Below are 17815 nucleotides of genomic sequence, written 5' to 3' on the forward strand. Positions count from 1 at the left end.
TTAAACTAGCAAATGCTACCGTCGTATATAATATGAATTCATTTATGAATGCTTTACCTATTTTTTTTTTATTACAAAAACAGTCGCCTCGTCTGCATTATGATTAAACTGACATAAAACAACGAATGGTCCCCAGCCTAAACCACATCTTTTCTAAAGTTAACATTTCTGTGGTCACTTTAATATTCTCTGTTGGTGTCAGAGACCAGGCATCAGACAGATACATTAGAGGAGGACGAAGTGCTCTTTCATTTTATCCGCCGTTAGCATAACAGCTAAGCTGTGTGATTTTTCGACGAGCACTAGCTCGGAGGCTGTAGCAGCGAAGACTGTTGTCGTACTTTTCTTGCGTGTGCGACTGTGTCAGCATTACTGAGTGTTTTCAGAGACTTACCGTGTTAATGGCAACAACCGCCTCTCAGAGCTACAAACGCCGCCATTGACTTTAGCTGTTTTATTTATTTATTTATTTATTTGAGCGTTTTACACAGGAAAAGCCCAGCACTTCCGGATCTTTTGACCAATCGTCTTTGAGGATTCTACTACTATCGCCGTTTACCAATTACATACCGTGTACCGTGGGAAACTGTCCAATTTCACTTGGTCTATATTTTCTTTCTGTCTATTTAATAGTTTTAGACAGAACAATTTTTGTGTGTTTCTTTCTTTCTTTCTTTCTTTCTTTCTTTCTTTCTTTCTTTCTTCAATTCCAGGCACGTGTGTCACGTAAACTTGTGACAAACTTGAAACTAGAATAACGTATTTCATTGTATATACAACGTCAAACAAATATAATAAGTGAATAACATTATTACCTTACTAAAGACACCAAATTATAATTGAAATAATACCAAAAAAGCTGTAGTTGGCTTCTACACGTTTATGGAAGAACACTTCACATTTAATGACTAATAACAGTGAAATGATTGCTTTCAACCTGCCTGGTGTTTTCATGATCAAATATAGCGTAGCGTCTTCACTGTCATCAACTCAAATCATTGAGGTGATACTTTGCTTTAAGAGACTCAACTTTAAGACACTAAACCAGGCATGGTCAAACTAAGGCCCGGGGGCCGGAGGCGGGCCCTTAAGCTTTTTAATCCCGCCCGCTGAACGATATATAATTTATTTATATTATCATTACATGTCTGCCTTTTCCCTGCAATACCCACGTTTCCCCAATAGATGGCGTAGAAAATTATTAAAGCACCCTCACACATTTACCTCAGTATTTTCCTTCACTGTCCCCATATTAACATTAACCATAACATCCACAGTTTGATAGTACAGTGGAACCTCGAGATACAAGCGTCTCGACATACGAGTAGAACATTTTTGCTTCGAGATACGAGTAAAGATTTGAGATACGAGCGCGCTTACGGACGCCGACGCTAGGTGGCCGAGCACTCGGAGCAGCCCACGCCGCTTCACTCGTTTACTTCACATGTTCGGCGACTTCCGTTAAGCATCCCTTCCGTACGTAGCGTTATCTACGTGATTTTCTATGAGATAAGTCTCGAATGTAGGAACTCATAATTAAAACCACATTTTATTTCATATCACAGTAATCCTTATATACTATAATTTTTTGTGTCTCTACAGCAATTAAAAACACGTTTTCTTTATTGTTATTAGCACTAATAAGGACGTTTTTTAGAGTAACCGAACAAATTTTTTTTTTTTAATTTTTTGCGAAAAAACGTTTGCGTTTGCGTAGCTGCTCACACACCTGCCTTACATGCGGATACATTTCACACACAACACGACACTCTTGTTTCCGCAGACTTTATTTCAGCCAAGACTTACTTCACATGCTCGGCGACTTCCGTTAAGCATCCCTTCCGTACGTAGCGTTATCTACGTGATTTTCTATGAGATAAGTACGAGATAAGTCTCGAATGTAGGAACTCATAATTAAAACCACATTTTATTTTATATCACAGTAATCCTTATATACTATAATTTTTTGTCGTCTCTACAGCAATTAAAAACACGTTTTCTTTATTGTTATTAGCACTAATAAGGACGTTTTTTAGAGTAACCGAACAAATTTTTTTTTTTTAATTTTTTGCGAAAAAACGATTTGAGCACCTCGGGTTACGAGCTCGGTCCTGAAACGGATGACGCTCGTATCTCGAGGTTCCACTGTATAGTTGTTTGCGTAGCTGCTCACACATCTGCCTTACATGCAGATACATTTCACACACACAACGACACTCTTATTCCGCAGACTTTATTTCAGCCAAGACTCTTGAGGCATTGTTTGTACAACACTGTTCCCTTTTTTTTTTTTTTTTTTTTACAAAATAAACAAACAATCCAGGAGCAGGTAAGTACAGACGTAATGTAAATTAAAGTACAATAAACAATGATGCATTAAAATGCTGAGTTCTGAATATGGACAATATTTATATTTAAGCTCGATCTGCTTAACGATGCTGTGAACGTTCACCATCCATGACGATGAGTGCCCAGCAACAATTCATCCAATTTCACATGAATATCGGGGCCTATCGCCTCCGCACAGTGCAAAAGAAACAAATACTTTTTAACGTCAACAAAACCCAAATAATGGGTACATCAGTCATTTAAAAAAAAAACAAAAGCCTCTCACCGGGAGAATTCGTGAACACAGCTCTTGATATACAATTGAAGAAATCGTGAAGTATTTTAGATTGAGTAGATCCAAATTGGATATGATGAGCAACACGTACTGTAGCTAAGCTAGGCTATATTAACACCGATGCAGTCTTTGCCTGAAAGGAGCTAAATAGCGTAGTTGTTGTTTTTTTTTCTTCAGAATTTTATCACCATGCTCGTAGCCTCTCCGTGTCTGTACAGAGTTTGGTTGCGCCATTAGATCGATACATAATCAAAATATTCAAATAATATTTGAAGTAATCCTTCACATACCACCTCTCACAGAAGATTCAGAAAATGTTACCATGTCATAAGGTCCTGTGAACGGTGCATCGCACAGTTCAGACAACATTAATAACAATAAAACACGACAGGTCAATAAATATATGGAACAAACTCAAGAGGCTTGATCACCATAAACATAATCACGCTGTCCGCCATATTTAGTGTTACAGTAGTCCCTCGATATTTCGCGGTTTCACGACTTCGCGGGTTTTTGAAAACTGTATATATAAAATATACCGTATCCCGGATTTGGATCTGCAAGAGATGTCACAGGAATGGGACGACGATATGGTTCGATCGGTCCAACTTTGCAATAAAATCGACGATGTCGTGACTGCCTACAAGCTACTCTTTGACTGGAAAAAGGAGCGGCGGAAGCAACTGCCGATCACGATGTTCGGCAGCCTCGCAAAAAAGAGCCAGTTCCTGCTACTACTACGGATACACCTTCGGAAAGAAGAAATGGCACCACCCTGTGGAGAGACGTATAATCAATCAACGGCTGCGCGGTAAAAGTCATCATCATTTTACTGCGCGTAAATATGGTGTCACCACTTCGCAGAAATCGACCGCGACAAACGAGGGACCGCTGTACACTCATAAGTAATGTACATCAAGTTTGATATGAAAACCATCTCCAAATTCCTTTGAACCTTTTTTTTTTTTTTTCCTGCACAGAGCCGACAATCAAAGGCGTTCGCATTTTGAAAACCTTTTTAAAGAGTTCTTTGTTGTCCTTTCAAATTTTTGATTGTCACCATTCAGAATATAAAGCACATGTCGGTCATGATAAAATGAGCAGACCATATCTTTCCAAAACAACTTCAGCCTTTGGTGAGACTGACTGCCATGCACTCGTACTTCCTCGGTTACCGCAGTCGCCGTTTCGTTGACGCGAAGCGTAGCAGCTGTATTGCACTTTTAGCTAGCGCCAAACTTGGTCACGACAGACACCGACATGAGTGTAGTCATTTATAACACAACCCAAGACACTTAACAACTCATAATACAGTGTATGTACAACTCCGTTCAAGAGACTCGTGGTAACCAAAAAGGGATAGTCCAGGTTTTCAGATATGTGGTCACATGAAACATTAAGCTGCCTTCTGTGATAAGAACCTCTCTCCGACAGTGTCGCCATCAATGCAGGGACATGAAAAACAAAAACAAACTCAAGCCGCCTATTTCCTGAAATCGCGGCCCGTTTGCAGTTTGTTCTCCTTACGCCACTGCTGGCAGACACATTTTAGTTAAAGCTTACGTCGCTCTGTAAGGGCGTCAGTGCGATCAGCACTATCCGTCAGTAGCATACTAATAATTAAAAAAAAACAAAAAAAAACAGAACTAACCCTTTAACTTCGTCATCTTACCTATTGCCCTCTTTTAATGAAATTAATTTACGCACGGAGAAACATTTAGGACCAATCTCCATAAGTCTCCTGACATTTTATTTACATATATATATTTCATTATCTACATAGTAGTCAGGGGCTGATGGCCCAGAAGCCCCTTGCGCCCTATCCCTGTCCCTGGATGGCCCCCTCCGTTGCTGTGGCCGTAGTACTCCTGTAAGTTCTGTCGCAAAGTCACCAGCGCGGAGCCAAGACAAGCGCGGTTCGGAGCCAGAACACCACCGGGCAGCTGGAAGAGAACGGTGGCCACACCGGCCATGCCATCGTCAGTGGGCTCCAGGGTGATCGGCCCCACTTTAAACGTAGAATAGGAGAATCCCATTAGCTGCGAGAGGAAAGGGTCGGAGCGACAGAAATGCTGGTAGCCAGTGTACGTGGATGGATGGTGGTGATGTGAGGCTGGGGTACCGGCAGTGTTGTTGGCGTAGTGGTGGGTGTTCAGGTAGTGCAGCGGGAGGTGCTGCCCGCTGTTGCCCCCTACGCCCAGGGTGAGGTGATGGTGAGCCGTGGGCCCCAGGCCGGAGTCATGTTTGTAGGCGATAGCTCCAGCTCGCCCCCTCTGGCCCACTACCATTCCCCCCAGCTTGTTGGCGCGGGCGTGAGCGAGCGCTGCCGTGTTGCCTCCAACCCCTCCGCCAGTCGAGGGGAGGTAAATGAGCTGGGGTTCGTCAGGTTCAAGATATATGGTGAGTTTAGCGAAGGGTCTCGACGCCATCTTGGTCATCTCTTGGATGTGGCGACGCTGCTCCCTTCGGAAGTCCAGGAATTGCTTCACCTTCCAGAGGAGGACGCAGACGGACAGGAAGAGGAAAAAGCAGGAGAAGAAGACGGAAAAGAACACAAAGAGATCAATATGGGCCTGGTCCTGTCGCAGAAAGAGCAGGCCCTGGGACTCGCCGTGCCTCTCGTCCGTTCCCACGCCCTTCAGAGCGATGTAGAAACGGCTGGATTTCAGGGAGTGCACCTCGTGGGGAAAAGTGATGACCACCCTGTCTCTGACACTGCGCACAATCAGTACCGTCTGCGGCTTCCAGACGGTGATGTAAGAAATCAGTCCTTCAGCCCATTCCTCCCTGATTTCCCTTTCGCTGCCTGTGGGTTTCGCTTGAAGCAGCAATGGGTTGTGGGAAAGCACTGGACCTCCAAAGCTGGACGTGGAAGTGTTGGCAAACACTTTAATAGGAGAGAGCGGTAAATCCTTGTCCACGCCAGCCGTTGTTCCCCGAGTTCCCGATTCTTCTTCTATCTTGATGGTGTGAATCCCCGTGTAGCGGTCCACGTCCACAATGAACGTGTCATGGGAGTTGGACACGTACATCTCCACTTCACCGAAGGTGACGTCAATGGTGACGCGGATGTCGACGTTGGTGAACTTCGGCTGGGCAGCGAAGAACACGGTGCGTCCCTTGGGGAGGTTACGGATGGCGGGATCGTGGAAACAGTTGGTCTGGGACGTGGGGTCAAAGCAGCACTCCGTGTCCACGTTGAACTGACGGTAACACTGACGCCCATTAACTGGTGTGCCATTGAAGGAGTCTTTGCACTTGGCACACTGAAATGAATAAAAACAAACAAAAAAAAAAAAACACAACATGTTATTCAAAACACAACGTGACTTCGATAAAGAAAAATGACACATGGTCACACTGAAAAACAACGTGACTTCGACAAAGAAAAATGACACATGGTCACACTGAGTATTTAGAGCTACTAGCGCTAGCATTGCGCACCTGCTGCCTGTAGCAATCTTTGCGGTCACTTTGAGGACTCCCTGGACACGAAGATGTTTCCGTGTTGTTTTGGCAGGGACACCCAGTGCCATCTTGTTCATTGCATGTATCTGCATGACCATTACATTGACATCTGAAGTTGAAATAAAAAAAAAAAATAAAAAAAACATTGATTAGAAGGAAAAAAAGGACAATGTATTTAGTTAAAAACATGTTTCATATCACATGACACTTATCATAACTGTAATCACACTCTTGAAAACTACGAGCAAAGCCTGCTGGAACACAAAAAATATTCATAAGGAGTCGCAATTTTTCTCATCGCCACTAGATGGCGACAAACCTTTGGGACCAATACGGGGAAACGCAGTATTTTTCAGGAGTGTTTTTTTTTTTAAAAAAAAAAGGAATTAATTGTGATGACATCATATTTCAAAAAACTTAGTATAGTTAATATAATATAGAGTATATTTCTATACATTTCTTTCTTTATTTTTTCAATGTATTTTTTAAAAGACATATCAGGCACAGTATAATAATTGGAAGATTTTATATAATTATTATAATTGGAAAATATTTTTCCACAATGAAGTTTGCAACAAACGGCACTTTTTCCAATTCAATGAAAATTGACAGGGTCTAATCTTCCAAAAAAAAAAAAAAAAAAAAAAATCCAGAGCCATACTCACTTCTCACACTTGGAATCCAACAGGAAGTAGCCACTGAGGCAGCTCTCACATCTGTCCCCCACGCTGTTATTCTGGCAGTTTACACACACAGCGTTGTCTTCTGTGGGACCCTCTGACACAAAGTTCTGTATCTGTAAAAGATCATTTAGAAAATATCAAATACAATAAACAAGAAGTGTCTATTAACTTCCTCATCCAATGGGAGTCGAATTCCTTGCGCTGACACTTACCGTGCTGAGGTCGAGAGGAAAGAGCTGGGGGTTTTCCAGGGCTTTCTTATGTTCGTCTCGAGACAAACAAATATCACTGTTCCCGTTGCAAAACTCCCGACACAGATGACAAGTCCCACCCCCCTTGGCCGAGCCCACGAACAGTGGCTTACACTTCTCACACTGCTTCCCCTAGTGTCAGGAGAAAAGGCAAAAAATGAATGGGTGAGAATGAATGAATGACTTTTATGTCAATTTCATTTGGATACTCACTATGGTGTTATTGTGACACTGCAGACAAACATCTGGTTTGGTGACACCAGCGCAGTTGCTGTGTTTGTTGCAGCTGCACTGCAAGGAACAGTTGTCCCCCACAAACCCAAAGTGACACAGGCAGACGCCTGGAGAGACACATGTTCCGTTCAAACAGCCTTGTGCGCACACTGGCCCGCACTGACCGGAAAGACTAGAGAGAAGAATCACAAAGGAAAAATGATGGTTTAACTACAACGTTACTACAAGAACAAAAAAAATTAGATATATATATATATAATTGTGGTTGGTCGTGATATTTTTCTATCTTGAATTGTGACAGAAGATTCCTAAAAACGAACCACACATATAAACGTCTATTAAATTTTTCAATGTAACAGTGTAGTTCAACCAGTATTGCACATCATCCCTGTGTTTGGGGGCAGGCCGTCGGCTAAACCAGACATGGTCAAACTAAGGCCCGAGGGCCGGATGCGGCCCGTTCAGCTTTTTAATCCGGTCCACCAAAATGTTCCAAATCGTATCATTTATTTATATATATATATATCATTATACTTCTGTCTTTTCACTGCAGTACACACTTTTCCCCAATAGATGGGGTAGAAAATGATTTTTACATTAGGGCGCCACTGTGCTCATCGCTGCCTGATAGTTCTCTCACTTTGTGGATCTCCCTCACGTGTTAGGATCACACCTCTACAGACAGTTGCATCAGCAAATTAACGCTGCGCACAACATGACTTCTTAATGAAAAAAAAAAAAAAAAGGTATCATACTGTGTTAGCTAATCTGGTTTTTCAACCCTGAGAACGATCACATTTAAAAAAAAAAACACCCGTAAATAAAGACCTCTTAGAAATATTAGACATTTGTATCAAGTTTATATGATCTCTTTTATAGAATTAAAAAATATTTGATATGTTGCATCGAAGAAACAGGTGAGAAACATCCTCGAGATCCTCAAGATTTCCATAAAGAAGAACATCTTTCGCAGAGACAATGCTTGAGAGGTGTTTAAATTTGTTCTCCATCCTTGGCCTCACCTGCTGAGCAAGTAGCCCTGCTTACAAGTGCAGTGGTATCCCTCAGATAGATCGTGGCAATTCTGAGTGCTGTTGCAGTTGTGATGGCCATTGGCGCATTCATCCTCCTCTGGACAGTGAAGGAAAGACCAGCTGCTGTTCCTCGGAGGACAAATACCCTCACTTGCCCCTAAGATTTACATTTACATAAATGGTGAGTTACTTCGTTTTCCAAAAAAAAAAAAAACAAAAAAAAAAAACAACCTGGAGAAGAAGAACAGCTAGTCGGTGTTAATCTTTCTTTTAGTAAAAAAAAAAAAATTTTACCATCAAGTCCACCCTGCAGGCAGTGTCCGGCGCCGTTGCCCTCACGGATTCCGCACCAGCCACACTGGGGCCGAGCAATGCACTGGGAGCACTGGGTGAGTTGATGGCACTGGGGTGAGCAAGAGTCCCCGCCAGAGAGCAAACGACCACACTGACCTGCCTCACATCGCAAGGGCACAAAGGATGGGCTCATGCACTGAAAGAAAAAAAAACCCCCCATAAAACCCAATGTCTAAAATACAACGACCAACAGTTAGAGCACGGTTGACACAGTGTCGCACAAAGGCCTGGCATATGAGAGCGGAGTGGTATTCAGTGGCTGTGTTTAAAAGCTGAATGTGTTTATGCGGGAGCTGGGAGTAGGGGCTTAGCGGTTAAGGAAGCGGCCCTTGGGTCCAGAAGGTTTCAGGTTCGAGTCCACCAGCTGCCTGTCACAAATCATGTTCAGGTCACATTTGGTCATGTGCAGTGGTGTCCTGGGCGCTTTAAATTTAGTGGGTGCGACTTATATTCAGGTGCGCTCAATAGTCCGGAAATTACGGTTAGTTGCCCTTCATGTAACTGCGTTGGATATTGGAGATCACAAATATAACATGTCCAAATTAGAAAAAGTTGGTTTAAAAGATTTCTAACATCAACGACGGTTTGACATCATGTGATTTTCAGAATCGGTCACACCTGCTGCAGTGCCATGCTCCAAACGCAATGCTGCCATCCCCCATCCGAGCCTCTCGAGCCAAGGCACAGGCTGCAGTTGTGAAGAGTGTGACAAGGTGGGGGGCACGGCAGAGGAGGAGAGGACTCCACCTGCATGGGTGACACGTTGAGCAGGGCGTAGCTGAAGCACGTCCAGTCGTAGGTCGGGTTCACGCTCAGGATGCGCCGCGTTTCACCTGGAAAGAGGATTGAGTGGAGTTTGCAAAAACGTTGTTGTATCCACAACAGATAAACATTGTACCGATCTCTACAACACCACTACCGTCCGTACCTGTGCGTTTGAACTGGCGAGTCCACATGCATTTTCCAGAAGCAGTGCACTTGGAGCAGTCGGACGCCTCGCAGCTGGTTTCAGTGCAGTTGCTGGACAGAAAAATCTCTCGCTGGTTGATTCGACAGTCATGCTCCGACGTGCAGCTAACGGCGGTGCCGATACAAGCCCCCTCCGGGCAGTTTGTGCACCACTTGCACTGAAGAGCGTGCTGCAAAAGCACGCAATTAAAGTCAGCAAAACAATAACATCCTACTAATACAAAGCCTCTGGATGTCACTTTCAGTTTTTGATTTGAGCTCGGACCGAGAGATAAACAGCGGTTCTGAATGTTCACATTACCTGCGATGGACCTGAAAACGTTTTGGGGTGTCGCGCCAAGCATTCGCTGCAGGTCCTCAATCTTCGACACTGGTCTGGTAGACGAGGAGTTGGTGAACAGGGCGAGTGGCCTGCCAAACATCCCATTCTGAGAGGCCGTTGCGAGTGAGAGACGGAGGACGGGAGGGGGGGTTAGTGACAGAACAAGTGAAGTCTTGAGTTGACTCAATCGTGTACTGAATCCATGCTACCTCTCGGCACTATCAGAAGACGCACAGCCTCCCCTGCACCACACACAGCTGCCTGTAGTGGTGTTGCAGGCCTCTGGTGTTGTGAGCAGGCCACAGGGGTCCGAGGGCACAGTCAGGGTTAAGAGTCTGCCCAGTGTGACACCGTTAAAGCCTCCGGCCAAGAAGAGGCGACCACCCCAGCTTGTCATAGCGAGGGACAACGAATGATTCACGGGATCTCCGACAGCCGAGACTGAAGAGAGAAACGTGATAAAAAAAAACAAAAAACGATTGGCACGGTCGATCCTGACTTCACGGAGAGCGAATCTGCGGCATCTGCGATTACCTGGTTTTATCCAAGTGTTACAACATCAACATTCTGGTGATGATGATTACCTGGTTTTATCCAAGTGTTACAGTTGATCTGATAGAGGTACACTGAATTACTGTAGTCTTCTGTTTCAGTCCTCCCTCCGACGACGACCATGGTGTCTTTGATTAGGGAGGCGGCATGGAAGAAACGGGACAGTGGCTACGGAGCAACGACAAAACAAAAAAAAAACCCACGAAGATACAAGGATGTAAAAAAAAAAACAAAAAACGATTGGCACGGTCGATCCTGACTTCACGGAGAGCGAATCTGCGGCAACATCAACATTCTGGTGATGATGATTACCTGGTTTTATCCAAGTGTTACAGTTGATCTGATAGAGGTACACTGAATTACTGTAGTCTTCTGTTTCAGTCCCCCCTCCGACGACGCCCATGGTGTCTTTGATTAGGGAGGCGGCATGGAAAAAACGGGACAGGGGCTACGGAGCAACGAAAAAAAAAAAAAAAACAAAAAACGATTGGCACGGTCGATCCTGACTTCACGGAGAGCGAATCTGCGGCAACATCAACATTCTGGTGATGATGATTACCTGGTTTTATCCAAGTGTTACAGTTGATCTGATAGAGGTACACTGAATTACTGTAGTCTTCTGTTTCAGTCCCCCCTCCGACGACGCCCATGGTGTCTTTGATTAGGGAGGCGGCATGGAAAAAACGGGACAGGGGCTACGGAGCAACGACCAAAAAAAAAACAAAAAAAAAAAAAACAAAAAACGATTGGCACGGTCGAGCCTGACTTCACGGAGAGCGAATCTGCGGCAACATCAACATTCTGGTGATGATGATTACCTGGTTTTATCCAAGTGTTACAGTTGATCTGATAGAGGTACACTGAATTACTGTAGTCTTCTGTTTCAGTCCCCCCTCCGACGACGCCCATGGTGTCTTTGATTAGGGAGGCGGCATGGAAGAAACGGGACAGTGGCTACGGAGCAACGACCAAAAAAAAAACAAAAAAAAAAAAAAAACAACAACACGGTTACCGTCGGTCGTGTACTGCTCTGGCTCTCTGACTTGCGTTTTGAGTCGGCCATGGTTAGCATCTTACCTTATTACCCTGCGAGGGTACCAGCAGAGACCACGTGAGGTTGGGATAGTAAAGACTGTAAAGCTCGCCCGAAGGCTCCACTGTCTCTACATGAAAGCGATAACCTCCAAAAACGTAGATGGCATCAGTCTGGTCGTGGTAGACCGCTGAGTGACCATACAACCCTGAATTGGACGAAAAAGCAAAATGTCTTACGTTGAGTACCAAACCGCACGTCTCGCTCCTCCTAATCCTACCGCTCACTTACAAATTTAGCTAAAAAAAAACACAAAATAAACTCACGAAGATACAAGGATGAAAAAAACAAAAACAAATAGTCACTGAGATATACATTTGATATTTCAATTTAAATTCTTGAAAAGCAAAAAGTAACCTGTAGGGGGCGTTCCAAGGTGCGGCACTATGGTCCAATTCCCTGTATGTGGGCTGAACTCTAACAGATGGTGGTTGAAACCATTCTCTGGAGAATAGCCTCCAATCAGGAGCAAAGACGAGTCTCTGCGCACAGTCAGGGTGTGGCCTGCCACCGGGGGCAGCACTGAGCTCTGTTAAGCAGCAGCAGAAGTATATGACGTTAACGTGGTGAAAAATTGGACTTTCGCAAAGAAGTGTTAAATATTATAGAGTAAATTAAATTGTTTTTTTTTAAGTAAATACTAACCTTGTGTTCCCTCCAGACTAAGCTGCTGAGATTGAGACTCCAAGTATCTGAGGCAACGCCGTTTTGGGTCACACCTCCCACCACAAACATCAGGCTATGGGTGTCTCGGGGGGTTCCCGAGACAGAGTCATGGAGAGTGAGCAGTGCAGAAGCATGCTGATAGCGAGAGCTAGGGGTTGAGCCGTCATCTACCGAGCTGGTCAACATTTGGGTCCATCGATTCTCCAACACGGAATATCTAAGTGCAAGTGAGATAAAAAAAAAAAAATGTGACATGACAACTTAGACACGGTGCAAAATTCCTAGTTCTAGGTGCTCATTATCGCATAAGGAATTTTGTTGCCTCCCACCTATAGACATTTCCTAAAATGCCCTCTGACAGAGAAAGTCCTCCATACATCCAGAGATTTCCCTGTGGTCCAGATACTAGAGTGTGGCCCATTCTATGAAGGAACCTGTGGGCTTGGTTCTGTCAAAACACACAAGAAAGTAGGGAATGGGAATTAGGAACATGTAGAGTCCTTCTGTATTTTTTAAATAAACATATATTTACCATTTAAGCTACCAGCTAAGCCAGATGCTAAATAAAAACAAAACATCAAAACAATGAATTCACTGTCTGTGCCATTACCACTGTGAAATGTGTGTCCAGCAGTGTTTCCCAGATCAGGGCATTGGCGTCCCGAGGAACGGAGCAGTCAGAGCCAACCCAATTGTCCGAACACACGCACATGCCCAGAGACTACAACAAAGAAAATATATGATCAAAGCATCAAAGGTAAGTATTCTTAAAATAAAAACCGTACATTTCTAAAGCGCTTACCACATTGCAAACTCCGCGTCCTTCCGCCACGCCACAGTCCTGAGGGCAAACCGGCCGGTCACAGCGCGGTCCAACGAGTCTTTGAGGACACTGGCAGACCCCGCTTTGGCATTGGCCTCCACCTGGACATATCGGTGAGCCGTCGTCTCCCTTGTCGGTCCTCTGCTGACATCGGCGCACCCAGAAAGATGCATTGAACCCTTGTGGTTTGTTGGCAGACACGTTGGCTTCGAAGTAGACTGAGATAATGCCTGACGGTCAGACAGAAGGTAAGATCATGTTAATAAACCATCAGCATCATTTAGGTTAAGTCTACTGTTGGTCAAGCTGGTCAATCGGGCAGTGGTGGCTTAGTGGTTAAGGAAGCAGACTTGGGTCCGGAAGGCTTCAGGTTCGAGTCCACCAGCTGCCAAGTTACAATAACAAGTAGTTCCTGCTGCAAATGCACATGTTGTTATAAGATGTTGACAAGTAGTTCCCGCACGCGCAAATGCACATGTTGTTATAAGATGTTTACATTGCACTTTAAAAAATGTTCAATTTCAAACCTATACAGTCACATATTTATTTTAAGGCTGGGGTTTTTCCTGTTAACATAGTTTCCTGTATTTTTGACTTCCTTTTTTTTAAATTTTTTTTTATCTTATACTAACCTCAAGGTGCTTTTGGGAAATACCTGCGTATAATAAAAACATTAAAGCAATAGTATCGGAATAGTATCGGTATCAGCCGATATCCAAATCCAAAATCGGATCGGAAGTAAAAAAAAATGTCCATCCATGACTATATCAGGCAAGGACAAACTAAGGCCGGGGGGCCAGATGTGGCCCGTTTGTCTTTTTAATCGGGCCACACCAAACATGTCCCATTGTGACCATGTCATTCGTTTCAGTTCACATCAAAGCTCCATCTATCTGCTCCTGACCCATGAAAAGTCTAAAATCATTTTTAGCATTTTAGCCTTTACTAACTGACTTTTACACGTCATTCGTTTCAGTTCATACGACCCACCTCTGCTGTATATGTTGGTTGACCAGCTTATAAACTGACGAGTGATTGTCTCAACATAACATATACCTGATGTAGCTTCCACTGTGATGGGATGATTCCTTGTCGTTCCACAAAACGCTCCGATAAGGTTGTAATCCGAGTGCACGACTCCATTACCCAGAAAACGGGGAAGACCATCAAAAACATAAACATACGAGTTCTGGGGGAAAAAAAAAAAAAACAAAAAAAAAAAAAGAATAGAAAGAGTTAGACAATACCTACAAGCGACCGGTTATTTTGTTGGTAGGACAAAGTCAAACTCTGTACCCACTTTGCAATGTGTATGGGAGTCCGGGAGAAGAGTGAGGGCTATAGGAGGACACAGCTGTCGAGATGTACACGGTCTGAGGTTTTCATTCACAGATAAGACCCACAGGCAATGAGAAAGCCCGCCTTTCCCTTCAGCACCGCTTTGCCAGCCGAGGGAAGAGGACAGAGGTACAGTGGAGGACGAAGTCGGGGACAGCAACACCGAGCGACCCTGGCACTGGCGGTAGCATGTTCCGTTGTTCCTGTCAAAGTCGCAAGTCGCAACAATAAAATATTACATTAGAAAATACACTTTTTTGTGTACCTGCTGAAAATAGGAGAACAGATTGAAGTGCATGTTAAATATTTGCATACCTAGGGTCACCGTAGTAGCCAGGAAGACAGGAATCACAGTGCGGCCCCTGAGTGTTGTGGGTGCAGTAGCACTGGCCTGTCTGGTTGTGACAGTATCCTTGGAGTGGGTCACCGTGGCCATTACACTCGCACGGAACACAGCCTCTGCCACCTGCTAGGGCGGAACCGAAGCTACCAGGGCGGCAGTGCTCACAGTGGGGACCCGTTGTCCAATCTGAGAGGACAAAAAAAAAAAAAAAAGAAAAGTTCCGATTACTTGTTGAATATAGCCACTCAGTACTTTTGTGATTGATCATAGTTATATTGCTGTCTGGAAAAAAAATGTCAAAGCACAGAATCTTGTCGTTGATACGATCACACACACTGTACGAGCAGTCGACTGTCCTGTCTACAGACAGCTGTCAATAAAGATTTATTTGAAAGAGCCGACGCCGGTTATTAGCAACGTGCTATTCATAGAAGAAGAAGGCTGCCGTTATGATTGCTGCGATACTGTGCGTTGAAAATTCGAAAAAGAAGAGGCATCTGGAGTCGGAGATGGCTCAATAGACGTGCTCAGTATTTTTTTTTGTTTATTTATTATTTATTATGTTTATTGTGGACAGTGCCACAGCTCTATCAATCCCGCCTCCATATTTTCATGGCACCGACGCCTCGCCATGGTGACTAAAACGTTGCGCAGGCGCACTGAGGGAGGAATGCTCCAGTCAGCTGACCAAAATTTCGGACATATCTGTCTATCATGTCTGGAAAAAATTTCAAAGCACAGGAAAGGCCTGACCGCTGTAAGGAGGGGCGAATCACAACTATGATATTATTCAAGAGAAGCAGGGGAAAAAAAAAAAAGTTTCAAAAGCGGGTTTCATTTTAAAAGTATGTAAAGTAGGTGGTGTTTTACCTAGGCATTCGTCACAGATCCCTGGAGCAGTGATACAGGTGGAGTGGAAGTTGCAGCCACAGTCCACGTCACATTCCACACCACTCAGAACAAGAGTGGCAGGGTCAGATGTCCAACCCAGGGAACACTCGCACTCAAATCTTGGACTCCCGGTACACTGACCTTCACGACATTCGTTGTAGCACCTGTTTAGGGGCCGGGGGTGAAGGATCAACAATAAGTATGGTCCTGCATATCAGCAGAGGCCCAAATTCCCCAGGTGAAAACCTACGTCTGGTTGCAGTACAACGTCCCGTCCCCCGTGTATCCTCTCTCACAATGGCACTCGTAGGAGGTGGGCGTATTAATGCACGTGGCAAAGGGATGACAGTTATGAAGACCCAGTCTGCATTCCTCAACATCCGGGCAGGTGGGATAGGACCAAACGGCGTCTTGCTCTTCGTCATCAAAGTGTTCCAACTCCAGCTCCATCTCCAGGGGGCGAGGCGGTGCCGAGGTCTGGGGCGCAGGACTGACGGAGAAGGACGAAAATGCCACCGTTAAAGACATGATCAAAACATCTCTTAAAAAAAAAAAAAAAAAAAAAAGAAGATCATTTTTCGTTTTTTAAATTTATAAAAATAGGACAGTATAAATATTTACAAATAAAAACAACTTCAACGGCAAAGGTAATGTGAAAAACGTATAATATAAATAAAACAAGTGCCATTTTCTGTAACACAATTCCACGGCCAATGCCATTAGACCATATGTGTCAAACTCAAGGCGCGGGGGCCAAATGCGGCCCGCAAAGTCGTTGTGTTCGGTCCATGCTGTTGAGTTTCTTAACTTATAATAATAAATTTAAAAAACATATACATTACCCAGAACAATGTATGATATTTGTAACTTATATAAATACTACGTATTAATAGTATTTAATAGTAGTTACAGCTATACAGTAGACTACCTGCCAGAGGTGTGGACTCGAGTCACATGACTTGGACTCGAGTCAGACTCGAGTCATCAATTTGATGACTTTAGACTCCACTTGACAAAATGTAAAGAGACTTGCAACTCGACTTGGACTTTAACGTCAATGACTCGTGACTTCACTTGAACTCGAGCCCTTTGACTCGACAAGACTTGATACTTTGTCCAAAACCCAAAGTGATCTGTGTAAATATATTATTACTTAGTTTAAAAGGACTCGAAACAGAAACGTAAGGACTTGGGACTTGACTTGACACTTTTTAGTCTTGACTTTTCGGACTTTGCCTGTCTTGACTTGAGACTTGACTCGGACTTGAGTGCAAAGACTTGATACTTTCTCCAAAACCGAAAGTGATCTGTGGAAATATATTATTATTTTGTTTAAAAGGACTCGAAACAGAAACGTAAGGACTTGGGACTTGACTTGACACTTTTCAGTCTTGACTTTTCGGACTCGACTCGGACTTTGCCTGTCTTGACTTGAGACTTGACTCGGACTTGAGTGCAAAGACTTGAGACTTACTTATGACTCGCAAAGCAAGGACTTGGTCCCACCTCTGCTACCTGCTACCTGCAGTAGACTACTTTCAAGAATAACTTTTTTAGGTTGCATGCATACGTTTTTTTTGGGTAAATAGTAGATTGCATACTTAGCAGCCCTTGCTTCAGCCACAGCCACGCTGCAGTTGAACACGGAGGGATCGTCCATTCCTGACCAGTCTCCTCGTAAACATCTAAAAAAAAAACATAGATTTAATAAAAAAAGGACTAACCGACTATAATACATTTGAAGAAACCCAGCCTCATTTGTCATAATAGTGAGACAGATTTGTACACACAGTTCCATACTCACTTTCCTATGGTAGGATTGTTGTAGTCACCACACCAGCCACACTGGAATACTTGCAGACAGGTCGTACATGTGTTTAATGAGGAGCACTGCTTACACTGGGGAACTGAATGGACACTGTCGGGTGGAGAAAATGAAAGGAATCGATTAATGAGCGAAGGCTCAACGGATGACAAACGGATCTCAGGTTAACGGAGGAACGGAATTGCTTTCGTTACTGTGTATCGACATGATACACAGTGTTGAAAATCTTGTCGTTGATACGATCACACACACTGTACGAGCAGTCGACTGTCCTGTCTACAGACAGCTGTCAATAAAGATTTATTTGAAAGCGCCGACGCCGGTTATTAGCAACGTGCTATTCATA

General features: G+C 43.9%; 1 protein-coding gene and 1 long non-coding RNA gene across 3 annotated transcripts in view; both read right to left on the reverse strand.

Moving 5' to 3' along the window:
• LOC107989402 (uncharacterized) overlaps positions 1–546 on the reverse strand; it is a 1480-nt gene extending 934 nt beyond the window's left edge. The window contains exon 1 of the long non-coding RNA XR_001760918.2: positions 395–546. This is a non-coding gene — a long non-coding RNA (uncharacterized LOC107989402). The remainder of the gene's footprint in view (positions 1–394) is intronic.
• Positions 547–2281: 1735 nt separating this feature from the next.
• The window catches only part of megf8 (multiple EGF-like-domains 8), a 28918-nt gene continuing 13384 nt past the window's right edge, over positions 2282–17815 (reverse strand). Inside the window, exons 20-44 of one of the 2 annotated variants that reach the window (XM_025061444.1) lie at positions 17449–17562; positions 17246–17329; positions 15895–16134; positions 15624–15808; positions 14726–14939; positions 14373–14613; positions 14129–14261; positions 13052–13302; positions 12860–12970; positions 12579–12697; positions 12229–12466; positions 11941–12112; positions 11568–11731; positions 10523–10658; positions 10148–10379; positions 9918–10044; positions 9576–9786; positions 9266–9480; positions 8588–8783; positions 8282–8450; positions 7239–7431; positions 6987–7157; positions 6757–6887; positions 6068–6200; positions 2282–5889 (exon numbers count right to left, since the gene is read on the reverse strand). In XM_025061444.1, coding sequence (XP_024917212.1) covers positions 4399–5889; positions 6068–6200; positions 6757–6887; positions 6987–7157; positions 7239–7431; positions 8282–8450; positions 8588–8783; positions 9266–9480; positions 9576–9786; positions 9918–10044; positions 10148–10379; positions 10523–10658; positions 11568–11731; positions 11941–12112; positions 12229–12466; positions 12579–12697; positions 12860–12970; positions 13052–13302; positions 14129–14261; positions 14373–14613; positions 14726–14939; positions 15624–15808; positions 15895–16134; positions 17246–17329; positions 17449–17562 — 5671 coding nt within the window. In that variant the 3' untranslated portion in view covers positions 2282–4398. Of the gene's footprint in view, positions 5890–6067; positions 6201–6756; positions 6888–6986; positions 7158–7238; positions 7432–8281; positions 8451–8587; positions 8784–9265; positions 9481–9575; positions 9787–9917; positions 10045–10147; positions 10380–10522; positions 10659–11308; positions 11445–11567; positions 11732–11940; positions 12113–12228; positions 12467–12578; positions 12698–12859; positions 12971–13051; positions 13303–14128; positions 14262–14372; positions 14614–14725; positions 14940–15623; positions 15809–15894; positions 16135–17245; positions 17330–17448; positions 17563–17815 lie in introns of both variants that reach the window. The other variant, XM_017038019.2, reaches the window with a different exon arrangement.

This window comes from Cynoglossus semilaevis, chromosome 13 (genome assembly GCF_000523025.1).
Source record: "Cynoglossus semilaevis isolate Cse_v1.0 chromosome 13, Cse_v1.0, whole genome shotgun sequence".
Taxonomy (NCBI): domain Eukaryota; kingdom Metazoa; phylum Chordata; class Actinopteri; order Pleuronectiformes; family Cynoglossidae; genus Cynoglossus; species Cynoglossus semilaevis.